This window comes from Melospiza georgiana, chromosome 10 (genome assembly GCF_028018845.1).
Source record: "Melospiza georgiana isolate bMelGeo1 chromosome 10, bMelGeo1.pri, whole genome shotgun sequence".
Lineage (NCBI taxonomy): Eukaryota > Metazoa > Chordata > Aves > Passeriformes > Passerellidae > Melospiza > Melospiza georgiana.
Window position 1 is genome coordinate 4,287,496 of NC_080439.1, and position 14,833 is coordinate 4,302,328.

Below are 14,833 nucleotides of genomic sequence, written 5' to 3' on the forward strand. Positions count from 1 at the left end.
AGAGTCACAGAGCTGCTCTCTCTCCTGAACAGAGTGCAGGGAGGCAAAACACAGGATACTACCCAAGCCTTGGGTCTGCAGTTGTATCTACAGCCTGTAAAATTAAAGGACTGCTGATCTGCAGCCAGGATTTATTGCCCAAGTGCTGGGGAGGAGATTCCTTCCCTTTCAGCACAGCTACTCAGGCTGTGCCTCTGGGTGAAATTTGCCACTGTTGCTTCAGGATTTAGTGAAATACTTGAGCACACTCATTTACCTTAAATTTTATCTGATGCTTACACATTCTGCTGGATCCAGACCTGATATCCTACCTTGAAATTCCTCAGCTCCCATAGATTTCCGGTGAAAGATAAGGACATTGAACACCTCAGAAAATTCATCATACCTCAAAGACTTTGTCCCTGCATACCTAGTACTTGGGTTAGCTTCATCATTATCAGCTGTTTGACTCCAGAGATAGAGGGTAGTTCTTCTCAGTGATGAAAAACAAGTTGAAGTGAGGCAGAAAAACCTGTGATAAATTAGTGTGGAGAGCGTTAATGGGGCCAAATGTCCTGAGTTTATTGAATTAGGGAAGTCAAACTAATTTTAAAATTAAGCCTAGAGAGTGGGAGACTAAATACCGTTGGCACAACAGAAAAGTCCTAATGGCTGTTGTCTCAGCACATTAGGAAAACACTGTCAAAGCTCTTGCTGACAAGATGCTTTCTCAGGGATTATTAATTATATTGCATTATTAGCCAGGCATGGTATGAGAACATATTTAGCATGTTACTAAAATGCAATGACCATTTAGCTAATAAGTTTGACTTGGTCTTTTAGATTTTCTTAATGATTAGCAGCTTAGTAAAACTGTAATGGTGAGAGATAAAAATAATGATTCAACAAGCTGTGTCTCAAGAACAAGTTTTAACTGGAACTTGCACGTAGCAAGGACAGATAAAGTGTACAGTCCTAATTATCAGCCTGATGGGACGAGACAAAAGTAAACATATCGTCAGATTTAACTAACTCTAATGACCCCGTCCTGTGCTGGCATATGACTAAAGTGCTCTTGTGGTAGTAAAGCCCAGCTTGATCCTTCACTGCAGCCATGGGGAGGACAAAGGGCCAGCAATGCCTTACTCTGCTCATCCTGTCCCAGGCTGGAAGGAGAAAACTCCCTTACCTTCCACATGGCAGCTGCTGCAAGGAAACACGGCCTGAAACTCCAGTTTCCTTAGGTGCCTCTGGACCCCCAGGCAGCTCTTCTGGGAAGTTGAGTGTTGTAGCTGTGGGCAATGTTAATGCTGTGGGCTTTGTTAAACTGGTTTATGTGCTGTGCTACAGTAACTGGGCTGGGCTTTCTATTGTCGTTCACCAGTGACACAGGAAAACCAGACTGACTGCTCAGTGTTGATCAGTAAGGCCCCTCACTGCTGAGCTGCTGGGAGAGTCACCGACGCCCCCCACACAACAGCACAAAACTTAGCAGAAGTTCAGGAAATAATTTTGTACCCCCATATGATCACAGGGAACCCAGGCTGGCTGGGCCCCCAGAGCAGCAGCAAATGTGCTTTGAACCTCACTTCTCCCCAAATGCTCCTCCTGCCCCTTGTGCCTACAGAGGCCCCAGTGCCAGGTTTTAGGCTGCACCAGCACTGTGCAAGCAGAGGTGCTTCACAGTGGGGTGAAGGGGCAGTGTGGACAGCTGGGCCAGACACTGGCACCCCTCCAGTCAGGGTCCATCCCAGCCCAAAGGCCCCTGCCACCAGCTCCAGGGCTGCCTCCAACCCCAAGGCTCACCTCTGGACCACCTGTTTGAAAGGGATTTAGCTGAGGGCTTGCACAGCTTTTACCACCTGTGGAGCAAATGTGTCCTGCGAGGAAAATAGCTCCCATCTGACACTGGATGTATGTCTGAGATGTACAGAGGGGGAAAAACAGCAGCACAAGCCATCACATGACATAGATGTTGTTCATCTTTTATCTAACATACCTAGATAACAATGCTGATAGCAAGAGTCCTCTTTTTTCTCCTTTTTGTACATTCAGATAATTCGTTATATTTAACGTACAGTGAACACAGCCAGTGGAGAGCTTCTGAGCCTGCTGTTGGTCTCACCTGGGGAGACCTGTGTGCAGCACACAGATGGACAGCTCCACACCGACCTGTGCCCCAGCTCTGCTGCTCCCTTCTCCTCCCTAGCTGGGCCCTGGTTCCAGCAGCCCTGCATGCCCCGTGTCAGACCCAGGTCACCCACCACTGCAGCACATGACAGCACTGACCCAGTTCTCCTCCAGTTAAATCCCAGCAGTCACTCCAGCAAAGCCTTTGGTGCAATCTTACTGCTTCAGTGCACACACCAGGGCCAGGCATTTCTGCCAGTGGACCTGTAGCTGCTCTTCCCATCACTTGGAAGTGACCAGAGTGTGCTGTAAGGTTAATACCAAGACAGTAAAGTCTACAAAGGAAAAAAAGTTCAGGCACGTGGAAAGGAGCATGAACCTCCCCTAAAACCAAACCTACAGCAGCAGTGTGATCCTTCTCAGCCCATCTGTTTTGTGCTTTTCATTATGCTCAATCCTCTGTTACATTTTGGCCACTGCTTCACTAGCAGCTGTGGTGAGCACACAGTGACCAAGCAATGCTGGTGTTTCATCTCTAAATAAATAATGGGTTTCTACCCTGAGAAAGTTGCCAAAAAGTAACCTGGTATCACAACAAGGAACATGCAAATCTTAAAAGTCAAGCAGAGAGCAGGCTTTTACAACGGTTCCAAAATATGCCCCCAAAAAAGGAAGAAAAATCCTTGGAGTTTGATTGTGACACATAAAAATGTCTCATAAAGAGCAAAAGGAGCAAAAACAGGGCTATGGAAACAGCATGACCTCCTGCTTGCACACTATCTTGGCTGAAGCACACCCAGCCAGCAAAATGCTAAGTGATGCAAAATGGGGGTTAGGTAAGTGGCACCTTCCAGTCAACCTTCCAATACCCATTTCTTCTTTGGGTCATCATTAATTGTTGCTCTATGAGCAGCCTGAGCCCTTGGCTGGACCGGGAGCCTGTGGGTCTTGGGCACTGTGTGAAAGGAAGGGAAGGAAGGTGCAGATGGGGAAGGAGGTGCCCTGGCAATGGTCACACCATGGAAGAGGTGGCAGCAGGGCTCGAGTCTCCTCATATGGAGGCCAAGAGTGCCCAGGCCTTTTGTGTGGTCAGTGTTGTGCTGTGCCTTGTGCTGTAGCAGTGAGAAGGGGGAGAGGAGAGGCTTCCCGGGAGGAAAGAGTGAGCTAAATAGTATGGCTGAAATGTAGGAAGTGCCCATCAGCCCAGCCAGTTTCTGAGATTCTCAAAAAAAAACTGCAACTGAGAAATCCTAATGAGATCAGACAGCAATTCCATAATGCACAGATAGAAAAGCAAGGGAAGTACATCCCAACCAGTTCAGGTGGGATCCACCGTCTTCCTCTGCAGAAGCAAGAGTAAGGGGGTGTTTGCTCCACCTGTTTTCCTTAGCACCTGGGGTGATGAGTGCTGTGTGCTGGTGGCACAACTGCATGAGCAGTTGGATTTTAAAGGCACCATGTCACTCAGCAGAATGAAGCAGAGAGATGGGGATAAAAAAGTGAAAACATGAGGCTGCAGCCTTAGCCAGCCCCTCTTTCCTTCATTTCAGCTAAGAGACAGCCCTGCTCAATCCTGTCTGGTAAGATCACTGTCCCACTGGGCTGTTCCAGCAGGGCATTGAGATGGACATGTATCATACTCCTCCTGTCCTTTCCCTAGATCTTCCTGCAGCCCAGTTGTCCCAAGTGTCTCAGAGTAAAATTCCAGGTTAGCACCTGTGGCTGAGAGGTGTGAACCGCAGCAGCCAGAAGGAATCCGATGGATGGGTCCTCCTGGTCTGCCAGCTGCAAGGTTTTTGTGAAATGAGGCTTTTGCCCAACATTCTTCCCATGGTGCCTGAAGGAGGTGCACGCCCAGTCCCTCCTTTCTGGGTGCATGGGATGTCTATGCCTCCTCGCTGCGTCGCAGGTCTTGCAGCTCAGTCATGGCTTTGGCCGAGAGCTTCTTGCGGCGGAACACGGCTGCAATCTCCTCAAAGGACTTTCCCTTCGTCTCCGGCACTTTGAAGTGTGCAAACAGGAAAAAGATGAGGAGCAGACCCGCGAAGATTGCAAACACGTACGGTCCACACAGATCCTGCAGTGGGAAAGGGAGCACAGGGAGACCACCATCAGCACCACAGGCATGGCTTCCCCTTCCTACCCAGCTGGCTGAGGTGCGCCCAGCCAGGCTAGGGGATGGAAATCTGGGAGGCACATTCACGTGGGGTCAGTTGTTTATTTGTATGGGCTAAGGGATTTCTTACTGCTATGTACTGGAAGCACATTCCCACGATGAAGTTGCAGGCCCAGTTGCAGAAGCCGGCGACAGCGATGGCGGCAGGGCGCGGGCCCTGGCTGAACAGCTCGGCTACGATAAACCAGGGGATGGGCCCAGGCCCCACTTCGAAGAAGATGACGAAGAGGAAGATTGCGACCATGCTGACATAGCTCATCCAGGCAAACTTGCTCTGCAAGAGGTTGGTGTTATAGTCCCCAAGTAACTCTCGTTAATTATCACTAATTGCTTTGTTTAGGTTTGTTTTTCAGAAATTTCTTTCTATTCTGACAAAGGGGGACTGGACATGAATAATCAATGTTTTAAACTCTTGTGCCAGGTGCTGGCTGGGCATGTGGTGCCAGCATTGCTGCCTGGAGGAGTTCACAGCCATCAGCTCAGCTGTTACTTTGAGCCCTCTCCTTGCCTGCAGCTCAGCAAAATGTGGCAGAATGGCACCCTTTAATAACTAGGGTGTCCAGCAAAGGAGGCCACCCCTCATTTGCTTTTTCATCTTGACGGGACTTGCAGCAATAGTTTAGACTGATTTTGATGGGATCTTCTCTTGTTTTCAAACCAGGGAGAAAAATTGGAGAGAAATCCTTACCAGGAGCACAAGCCCGACTGTCATGGCCACGGCACTGACTAACATGCCCATCAAACCTGCCAGGAACAGGGACCTCCTGCCTGCCTTCTCCACCAGGAAGACCTGTAGAAACACATGCAGGAGCTCAGTGTCCAGCACCACCACTCTCAGGATCAGGTCCATTAGCAATAACCATCCTGTTACCGCTGCCACATTTTTGCTCTTTTGTTCTTTTGCTCTTTTAGCTCTAGTGGTACAGATTTATATGCTGGTTTCCAAGTGTCAGAAACTCTGCTGGCAGCTGCTGGGGAGCCTGACTGAGCTTTCACCCTGCCAAGGGCAAGGCAAAGGCATACACAATCAGAGCCCATGCATTTCCAAGCTCTCAGGACTTCCCACTGCTCCTACACATTGCTGACTATGGACTTTCTCTCTCCCTTTTCTTTTTTTCTTCCCGGAACTAAAAACTTACTAGGTCTGCATTAGTTTGAAATCAGGCTTCAGAATGTAGCACAATTCAGGTCACATCACGGGCCATTGCACCTTGCCTGTCCTAAGGCAGGGATAGTTGTGTAGCAGCTGCAGTCAGGATTTTTCCTCCAATCACTTCCAGACTATTTTTGCTTCGCTGGTAGTCACAAAGCTTAGTTTGCTCCTTCTCAGCTCCTCTTGGTGGACTCCAGCCATGTCACCCAGCTTTTGACAGATACATAAGTCCGTACCAGACACCTCACCCGACAGGGAGCTGTAGGTCCCTCCAGAGGACTGTGCAGGTGTCCTGGCCTAACCATGCAGCAGGTTAGGCTGCCTGCTCCTTCCCCTCTGCTTGAAAGGACACCTGTGGCCAGCAGCCCCCCCTTTGCTGCCATTACAGCCATGATTTACACTTCCCAGAGACCGTCTCTGTTGCTGAGGGCTGTTCATGTGCTGACATGTGAAGTTGCAGAGGATGAGTCTCTGCTCCCTTCTCCCCTTGCCAAGGTCCACCCAGCTGTCAGCACTTCTGCCTTTTGATCGGGGTCTGTCATTTATTGACAAAAACAGGTAATTTTTAAGTGCTCGTGGACAAAAGAAGCAGAGAGCAAATGCCCAAGGCTGTTGGTACCACAGCCCTGGGGATTGAGCTGGAGGGCACCCTCCATGCTGAAGAAAGGCTTCTTCCAGCTGCACACCTCTGGGCCTCATTTCACAATAAATATAATTTCTCCTCATGGGGCCTACAATTGACTTTTTCTAAGGCAGGTTTACTCTAAGATGTCCTCTCTCACACATACTGGAATACACATGGTTTAGGTTGGAAGGGACCTTAAAGATCATCCAATTTCAACCCCCTGTCATAGGCAGGGACACCTTCCACAAGACCAAGCCTGGTCATGGACAGTTCAGAGATGGAGCATCCACAACCTCTCTAAGAAACCTGTGCCAGTGCCTCACCACCCTTACAGACAAGAATTTCTAATATCTAATCAAATCCTCCTCTCTTTCAGTTTAAAATTGTCTCATTGTCCTAAATCTCTTGGAGCTGTGTATTTCTGCCTTGCAGCCAGTCCTGCATCATGTTGGTGAAAGTTCTTTACTCCCTAAATCTCTAGAGAGATATGAGGGAAATAGGCCTGGCATTTCCTGATCTTATATTAATGGCCACATTATAAAACTAATTGCCAGCTGATAGGAATTGTGTTAATTCTCTCAAGAGAGAGACAAATGAGGGGGAGGTCTGTGGAAACAGAACCATCCTTTTATTGCTGCAGAGCCCTGTGTAGATAGGATGAGGATAGGTGCTGGATTACTTTTATTGCTGTGGAATAGCCTTAGGATATCACTCGTGCAGGTGCTATGTACATACAGAAAACAGTTTGAAAGATAGCAGGTAAGAGCAGATTGGGAGCTGGTGACGTCCCCATCAGAGCCTGCTTCCTGGGGAAATAGGACCTGCAGAATTGCAGTCTCAAGGGCAACTTTTCCTTTAGGGGGAAATGCAGAGTTTTTAGAGCTGCCCTGAACAGAGTGGCGCAGTTTCCACTCACGAGGCATTTAGCAGTGCGGATCAATAGCCACATGCTCTATGTCAAGGCTTGAATTTTCAAATTCAACTTTCCCAGGGAATGATTTTTCCCAGGGTCAGTCCTGCAACACTGCAAATCCCAGCTCCAGGATAAAATCATGTTTCAAAACCACGTTGTACCTTATGTGTCTTTGTAGTCCAGGGGGCAGAAGTATTTACTTACAGAGATAACAGTGAAGACCGTGTTCACCACTCCGACACCGATGGTTGCATAAACTGGTTGGTCAACTCCAGCTCTCTCGAAAATGTTTGTGGAGTAGTAAAAGATCTATCAGAATACATCAGGATGAAGGATTAGGCAACAAGGCTGTTGAAACTTTTTGTTCACATGAGGGAAGAGTTGCACTTGCTTGGCTGAGATGTGGCGCAATTTAATTATGATTAATTTTTCAACTTTTAATGGCTTGTTATAATGAATAAAGCTGAAAATTTCATAGGAGCCTGAGGTAGTTAAAAATCCTGTTGAAATTCTCCTCTTGAACTACTGCATTTGCACATTAAATCTGTTTTCTTCGGTCTAGTCTGTTTAATCTTAAAATCCAGATCACCAGCACTGAGCACTCAAGACAAATATCTTACTATGACCAAGTTTTACATTAATTTTAAAATATTCTCATTGCAATGGCTCCCATTTCTCTCTTCTCTCCAAGAATAAGGTGATTCCTTTCTAGTGAAAGTTAAGGGCAGAAGGTAAAGGGTGCCTGGTGGATGGGATGGGCATGGCCTGGAGCCAGGTAGGCTGGGCATCCCTGTGTGCTCCTTAATGCTGCTGGGTGTCAAATGGATTTCTGGTATTCCAGGAGGTGATGCAAAAGTTGTTTAGTTAAAAATGGCTAGAAAATAGTGATTCTGGGGTGAGCATGATGTCATTAAAGAGAGCAAACTGCTGACAAACTTGGGTAGGGGAGGGTCATGGGAGGGCTCAGCACGGGCCTGCTGTGCCAGCTGCTTTTGTGCTGGACTCCCTCCCACCCTTCTCCCCCCCTGCTTGGCAGGGACCCAGGAGCCCACTGTGACCATGGGAAAGCCTTCTTCCATCCCTGCATGGCTTGGATGGAGCCAGAGCTGCCTTTTCATGCTCAGCATGGATCTCTTGAGACACAGACATTCTGGGGAGACTCACCGCGTTGATTCCCGAGAACTGCTGGGATATTTGCACCATCAGCGCCACGATGACAGCCTGCCTGTACTTGGAAGAGGTGAAAAGCTGTCTTATGGAGACTTTCTTTTCACTAGCAGCTTCTTGCTTTTCCTTTTCCATCTCTTCAATCTCTTTCATTGGATCACAGTTTCCTCTAAGCCTTTTCAAATCTTAGGGAAAAAAAAAAGGTTGACATATTATTTTCAGTGGTAGGTAAGTTGTATATGTAAGGACAAGAATCTCTTTAGGCAAAACTCAAGGTAAGCCAAGAATCCAGGGTGCATCTGCTCAGTCAGGGGCAGCAGCACATCAGCTCTGCAACAGCCCTGAGATCACTCTCAAGCCTCATCCCTCAGCAGTGCTGCTTAGTCCCATGCAAATACCTCAATAGTTTCTGATCCAGAGCTAGTTTGTATCTCAGCAGCTCAGAGCTTGAAGTGGGGCAACCACAGTCACATGTGAGTCCTCAGCCACATGTGAGGCTTTTCCTTCTCTGTTGTACTATGTAAAGTATAAAAACAACTCTAGACAAGCTCAGAATGTCTTTCTTACTTTTTTTAGCTTCCTCCACCTTTCCCAGTTTGATGTAAAGGTATCGGGGGCTCTCAGGGCACAGTAAGAGCAGGAAGAACTGCAGCAGGGCAGCCGCACCAGACAGACCAAGGAGCAGGGGCCACATCTCGTCATTGCCCAGAAGAAAGTCTAGTCCAAGGATCTGGAATAATTGAGACATATTTGAATGGATCATTTTGCACACTAAAAAGAGAAAGCAATTGACCACTATGGTGTTTTGAAGTGACAAGCTGGGGGAAAGCTAGAAGCAAATTCCAACTGTTTTTTTGGATGTACATTTATGTGCCCACCTTTGTGTAGCTGGGACTTGTGCCATGGTGGGCAATGCTGATGAGGGCTTTGGGCTCCCTACTTGCCTGATGAAGCCGTTTTTGAGAACCTGATTATCAGGGGTCTAATGCTCAGGATCCAGCCTGACACTGATGAGGTGCTGAAAAAAATTCTTCAGGGAGAGGAGAAATTGTTTGCAGAAGTATTTTTTTTCATTTCTTGTGAAGTTGTCTTTGTAGAGACACCTCTTGCTGAAGGCAGGGATTTAACCCCATTAAAACAGATTGTTTTGCACACTCCTTCAGTTTTGGGGTGGAATGGTGAACAATAGCCCAGTATATCACTATAGTCTTCCTATTCTCTGAAGCAGCCTCTCTGGATGTGTGTGTTTTCCTGCTTACCTGGCTGAAGAGGATGCCCGTGACGATTGCGAGCTGGTGCAGCGTCCCCAGCGCTCCTCGAAGGGCCGTGGGAGAGACCTCGCTGACATACATGGGCACGAGTCCAGAGGAGAGCCCTGCACCGAGCACACGTGGCTGTCACCTCTTCCAGACACAGCTCAGCAACAGCAGAAAGCACTTCCCAAATGGCAAAGGAGGATGGAGCCTGTGTGCTGCACCCCACACCCCACCAAGCCCCTCACACCTGGCTGGGAACCGCCTGCACCTTGGGAAGGTGCTGGGAGGTCCCTGCATTCAGAGCCCCAAAGTGGGAAGCCTTTTACTTGAACACACACATCAGAGCACGGGGCAGGAATTATCTGCTGAAGTTATCACAGGGTAAAGAGCCTTCTTAAAACTTGCCTCGAAACCTCAGAGTGGGGTATTGTATTTGCATACCAGTAACAGTATAAAGAGCTGTTATTTCCAAGCTAATTCTAATGTAATTCCCAATTATTTGCTGGCTATATCCTCTCAATGTACAGTGGTCCTGTGGTCTCTGTCTAGGGAACATGTTAACCAGCCTGGCTTGTGGTGTGCTCTTGCAGCAGCCACCAGCAAAACCTATCCTTGAGATACAGAGGGACCTGCTCCTTTCAGGATGTGTAATATGAAGATATGATAGAGCCAACCCAATCACTTCTGGGAAAGATCCTAGATCAAGAATGGCAGACATAGGGAGAAGAGGGAAATTCCCAGCTGTGAAAGCCCTTCTGAACTAAGAAAAGGATTGAAAAATCTGGGAAACTCTGAACTGCAGCCCTGGACACGCTAGCAGGGAGCTGCTTTCAGCCTGGACTCACCGCAGTACAGCCCCGTGACCGCTCTCCCGGAGATGATGAGGATGTGGGATGGCCCAAATTTCGCCAGCCCCATGAGGAGGTTCCCAGCAATGGAGAGCACGTTCACCACCAGCATGGCTTTCACTCTGCAAGGCAGCAGCAGCACAGCTCCTCTGGCACCTCACTCAGCCAAAGCAGCCATTGCAACACACAAGAGGAGCTGTGAAGTCACTTAATCAGTACTACAGGGGAAAAACAATGATAGCAGGCACTGCAAAATACAGGGACCGGGGTACAATCAGAGTAGTTAAAATTATATTATAAATGATACTTTACATCCTGTGCAAATACCATGCAGATGTCCTTCCTTTTGCCATGGAAAGAGAAGGGGGAATTCAGAGCTTAATCAAGGCTGCTCATCAGCTGCTCTCTGAAATGCTCAAGTTGCAATAAAATGTCTGAATTGTAACTGAGGATTATGAAAAGCCCAACCTCTGTGATGGTTTAAACAGCATTTTGGAAGTTGGGAGGGTTATTTTTCCTTTTTTTCCTAAATTGCTGAAAATAACACAAATGATATTTCTACAGGGTGGAAATGGTTCTGTGAGAAAAAAATCAATGAGAAGGGTTTGTGCTGTGGCCCAGAGTCAGAGCACACAGGAGCCTCTCACCTCCCGAGCCGGTCGCCGATCCAGCCCACGGTGAAGGAGGAGACCATGCCCCCGATGGCGAACACGGACACGGACAGGGACCAGTACATGGTCAGGATGTGTGGGGAGGCAGCAAGCTCCTCGCTGGTGTCAGCTGGGGGTGGGAGTGTGCCCCCTGTGCCAGCCTGGAGGAACGTGCCATCCTCCCCAGAGGCATTGGCAGCGTATCTGTCCGGGGAGACAATGCCCAGCACGCGCGCGTAGTGTGCTTCTATAACCTGTGACAGGTAAAGAAGAAAAACGCCATCAGCTGAGATCTATAACCACCCCAACCCCTGTTTGGATTTTTTTCTGCCTCAGAAAAAGATTTGCATTGCAGGCTCTGAAGGGGTAAAATCCTGAGGTCCCCCAGCTCCATAACACGCAGACCCCAGCGGGGAGGGGCCACGAGGGCAGGCACAAGGCATCCCCCTCCTGGGGCTGGGCTGAGCTGCTGTTTGGATTTGGCACTGGATTTGGTGGAGGGGTGCAGTCCCTTGGCTCGGGCACAGGGACTGTGTTGCAGTGGGGACAGCTCCATTACATGCAGAACCCCACTTCTTTCCCTGGGGAAGTGCCAGCAGAGGGTCCTGGTTGTTCTCACCCCACTGCCCTGTCCCCTGTGCTGTGGGAGAAACTGCCTGGGAAGGGACAGAGTCTTCCTGAGGGCTTCTGCAAGGGACAAACTGGCCCTGGCTGCCCTGAAGCCATAGTTCCTTGGCCATGCACAGCTTGAGGGGCTCAACTTACCTTCTGGGGGGCATTAATGACCCCCAGGCTGTAGCCATACTGGAAGAAGCCCAACACCGCAGTGAAGACAGAGAGGATCAATGTTCCCGTGAGGTGCTGGAAGCAAACAACAACCTCATCATACTGTCCTTGCAGTGCCAGAACTGGGGGAGGGCTGCATCCCACCCCTGTCCCAGGGGATCCTGCTGCCCAGTTGGCTGGGACAGTGGCATCCAGGGATGCTGCTGCAGCAGCACAGCTGCTTGGCTTGCTCCAAAGGAGAAGGAAAGCCCATGGGGACAGGGGAGATCAGGCCCCCAGGGCAGAGTGGTGTTGCCCCACAATGACAGTCCAGCTCTCCCTGCTGTGCTGCCCATCCTCGCCCTGGAGCTCACTGGAGCCAAAGCTCTGCCCAGTACAGAGGTGCAAGAAGCAGCAGCAGGGTCTCATTCCCCATCCCCATCCCTGGAGTAAAACAGCTAGGAAGAAAACACCAAAAGGGTGTTTTTCAGCAGCCCTGTTTAAAGCATTTTTCTTCCCATCACAGTTAAAGTTATCCAGTGAGCGAACAGCGCTCTTAAAAACAGGCCCTTGGCCCTTTTCCCCTTTGCCCCTGTGCGCAATTAATAAGAGGGGACTTTTTTTTTTATTGGTTTCAGTTTTGGCAAGGGGTTGCTCAGGTCTGGGGTCCTGCAGAAATTGTGATCATTTCACTGGAAAGTCTAGTGCAAGAATACCAGCAAGCCATGATTACCTTCTCTGTCTGCATCTTCCTTTTGTCATCCACCCCGCAGCTCCTCCGCTCTCCTCCTGGGAACAGTCACTGTCCTGGGCTGCAGAGCAAGGTGAGGGCTTGGACAGCAGAGCTGGGATGGAGGCAGGAAAATGGGCTGGTGCTTGGAGAGATGGGACTATATCAACTCTGGAGTTAATGAGAAACCCAAGTCTTCCACGCATTATTTGGCCACCGCTCAGCTCAAGCAGCCACCACCAATCCCCGTGTTTGGGACACACACGAAACAATGAGAGACCTGTAAAGACATAGAGTGGATCTGGAAAATTCAAATGATTTGGGGCTGTCCCTCAGCTGAACAGTTGGAATGTGACGTGCCAGGGGCTTGAGCCTGTTTTGAGATGCTCAACATCCACCTCAGCTTTTGTGCTGGGCATGCATGTCACATCACAATCCTCTTGCTGAATCAGGGACAAGAAATCTCTCCAGCACATGTAGCAAAGCAGCTAGAAAATGACTAAGAGTTTTATTTTAATAGCAGTTAGCACCTGCTTTAAAATATATTCATGTGTGTATACCACAGAGAGAGCCACATATAAACACAGATGTATACAGGTCTCTGTGTGTCCATACACAGACACCTGCATACACAGAGCCCTCTCAGCAGGCAGCTCTGATGCTATCAGAGATAGCTCTGTGTGTATATGGATATAGAACACAACAAAATTACCCAGAATATTACATTAAAGGAGGCTTTCATTAAAAATCCTACAGTGGTGTGAACAGTGAACCTTTCAGCACCACCAGCTGATGGCTGTGCTGTCAAATATTGTGGATTCTGGGTAATACTGCCAATGCTGCCAAATACTTCTGATGCTGCCAAATATTTTTGCGTTAGCTCACTTGGCTTTCACGAACTTTGCACATCTGCACAAGCTGGTCTGAGCTGGTCTTGCTCGGGCTTGGGATTTGCTGTCCTTGACATGGTCAGAGAGAGGAGCTGCAGGGCCGGGGTGGGGGGGTACAGTGGCATCCTTAGCGGCAGCAGACCGTGCCAAAGCCTGAGTCAGCCGGGAAGGTGATTAATGCTGATTAAAGTCATTATCTTCCAGATCAGCCCCTGATGGGTTCAGCAGCCAAGCTACAGCACTCATTGGATGATGCTCTCAGTCAGCCAGGCTTCACATGGGCACAAAATGTACTTTCTACAGAGGAAGAGCAAGAGAAAAAACAACAAAGATGAGTGTAAGACCACTAATCTTTGCACTGGTCTCCAGAAAGGTAAAACTTTAACTGGGAGAGGAAAGTTCATTACATTAAGCAGGCTTTGATTCCAGCCACAGCACCTGCATTCCCCTCTAGGGCTGGTGTAGATGTGACAGGAAGGGCCCCAAGGCTGAGCTTTCTAGTTTTCCCCAATATTTGTCGTTCCTGCTGAGATCTTTGCCAATGGTGTTTGTTTGCTCGCTGTGTGTGGATACCCAGGCATTTACAAGCAGTTTCTTTGCATTGCAGTTAAATACCTTCACAATGGGACTGTCAGGATTTGACAATTACCAGGCTGCTAAGGCTTGAATCAGAAAACAAATGGGGGCCCTGACCCAAGACCAAACCTTCAGGCACCGTGAAAACCCTGCCAGGACACATGTCCCCCTCCAGGATTCCCATGTGCCCCTCAGGGGTCCCCATCCTGTTGCAGGTGCCTGGCACAAAGAGCTTTCCCTCCCTGTTCTTCCCAGTGGAGGGATCAAAGGCCACCAACAAGGCATGAGCAGGGTCGCCTTTCCATGTCCTGCCCACTGCTGCTTAGAGCAGAGCCCTCCTGGAATCCTGGGGATGGGGTGTGGAGCAGCTGGACAGTGCTGGGAGGCTGGGTGAGCATCACTCACCTCCCCAGGAGCTGCCCTTCCATTCATGGAAGCTTTGGATGCCAAAGGATGGAGGCCCCACAGCCACACGTATCCCTTGGCCAGGTCTGCTGGCAAAAGGCATGGAGTAATCCCGGGGTTTTCCCACCCCTCCTTGCCAGGCAAGATGCTGCAACCCAGTGCCAAGGCTGCCTCACCTCTGCCTCTGAGGGGGTGCCAGCTGGGCTGTGACACACACTCCTCCCCAGCTTGACCCCAGGGAATTTAGTGTTTAACATACTGAACTCTCAGTGGTACTAACAGACTCCAGACTTGGTGATTCTCTGAACACGGGGCTGGATGTGGATGTGGTGAGTAGCAGAGGCCAGCTTTAGTCTGGTCTCAAGGCTCGTGGATGGGAAAGGTTGGTGTGTGAATCTTCCTCTCACTGCAATCACTTTCCAAAGGGGCTGATTGTTAGCTTGGTAGAGAGAAGCAGAGTGTTCCTACAGGATAAAGAAGCAGGCCTGGCTCCACCAGGGTCAATGACTTACCATCAAATCTCTTGCACACCTGACAGCCAGTTATGATCACACTCCAGAGGGTGCAGAG

The 14,833-nt window shown here is 49.1% G+C and overlaps 1 protein-coding gene across 2 annotated transcripts; it reads right to left on the reverse strand.

The window, feature by feature from the left end:
- Positions 1-3,994: 3,994 nt before the first annotated feature.
- SLC2A2 (solute carrier family 2 member 2) lies at positions 3,995-12,410 on the reverse strand. 2 transcript variants are annotated; one of them, XM_058031154.1, is made up of 12 exons: positions 12,396-12,410; positions 11,663-11,758; positions 11,121-11,151; positions 10,895-11,027; positions 10,245-10,369; positions 9,403-9,518; positions 8,711-8,873; positions 8,141-8,328; positions 7,181-7,285; positions 4,974-5,075; positions 4,356-4,559; positions 3,995-4,186 (listed from the first exon to the last, which is right to left on the reverse strand). In XM_058031154.1, the coding sequence occupies exons 1-12, from the start codon at positions 12,408-12,410 to the stop codon at positions 3,995-3,997; spliced, it is 1,470 nt and encodes a 489-aa protein (XP_057887137.1). The 2 variants fall into 2 exon arrangements, with proteins under 2 accessions (XP_057887137.1, XP_057887136.1); XM_058031153.1 differs by having other exon boundaries at positions 10,895-11,151.
- Positions 12,411-14,833: the final 2,423 nt, after the last annotated feature.

Excerpts from the sequence above, each read along its gene's own strand:
- SLC2A2 (XM_058031153.1), bottom strand. Across the intron at positions 11,152-11,662 it reads TCATTAATGCCCCCCAGAAG|GTTATAGAAGCACACTACGC; the intron begins GTAAGTTGAGCC and ends TACCTGTCACAG. Across the intron at positions 5,076-7,180 it reads CGGTCTTCACTGTTATCTCT|GTCTTCCTGGTGGAGAAGGC; the intron begins GTAAGTAAATAC and ends GTGTTTCTACAG.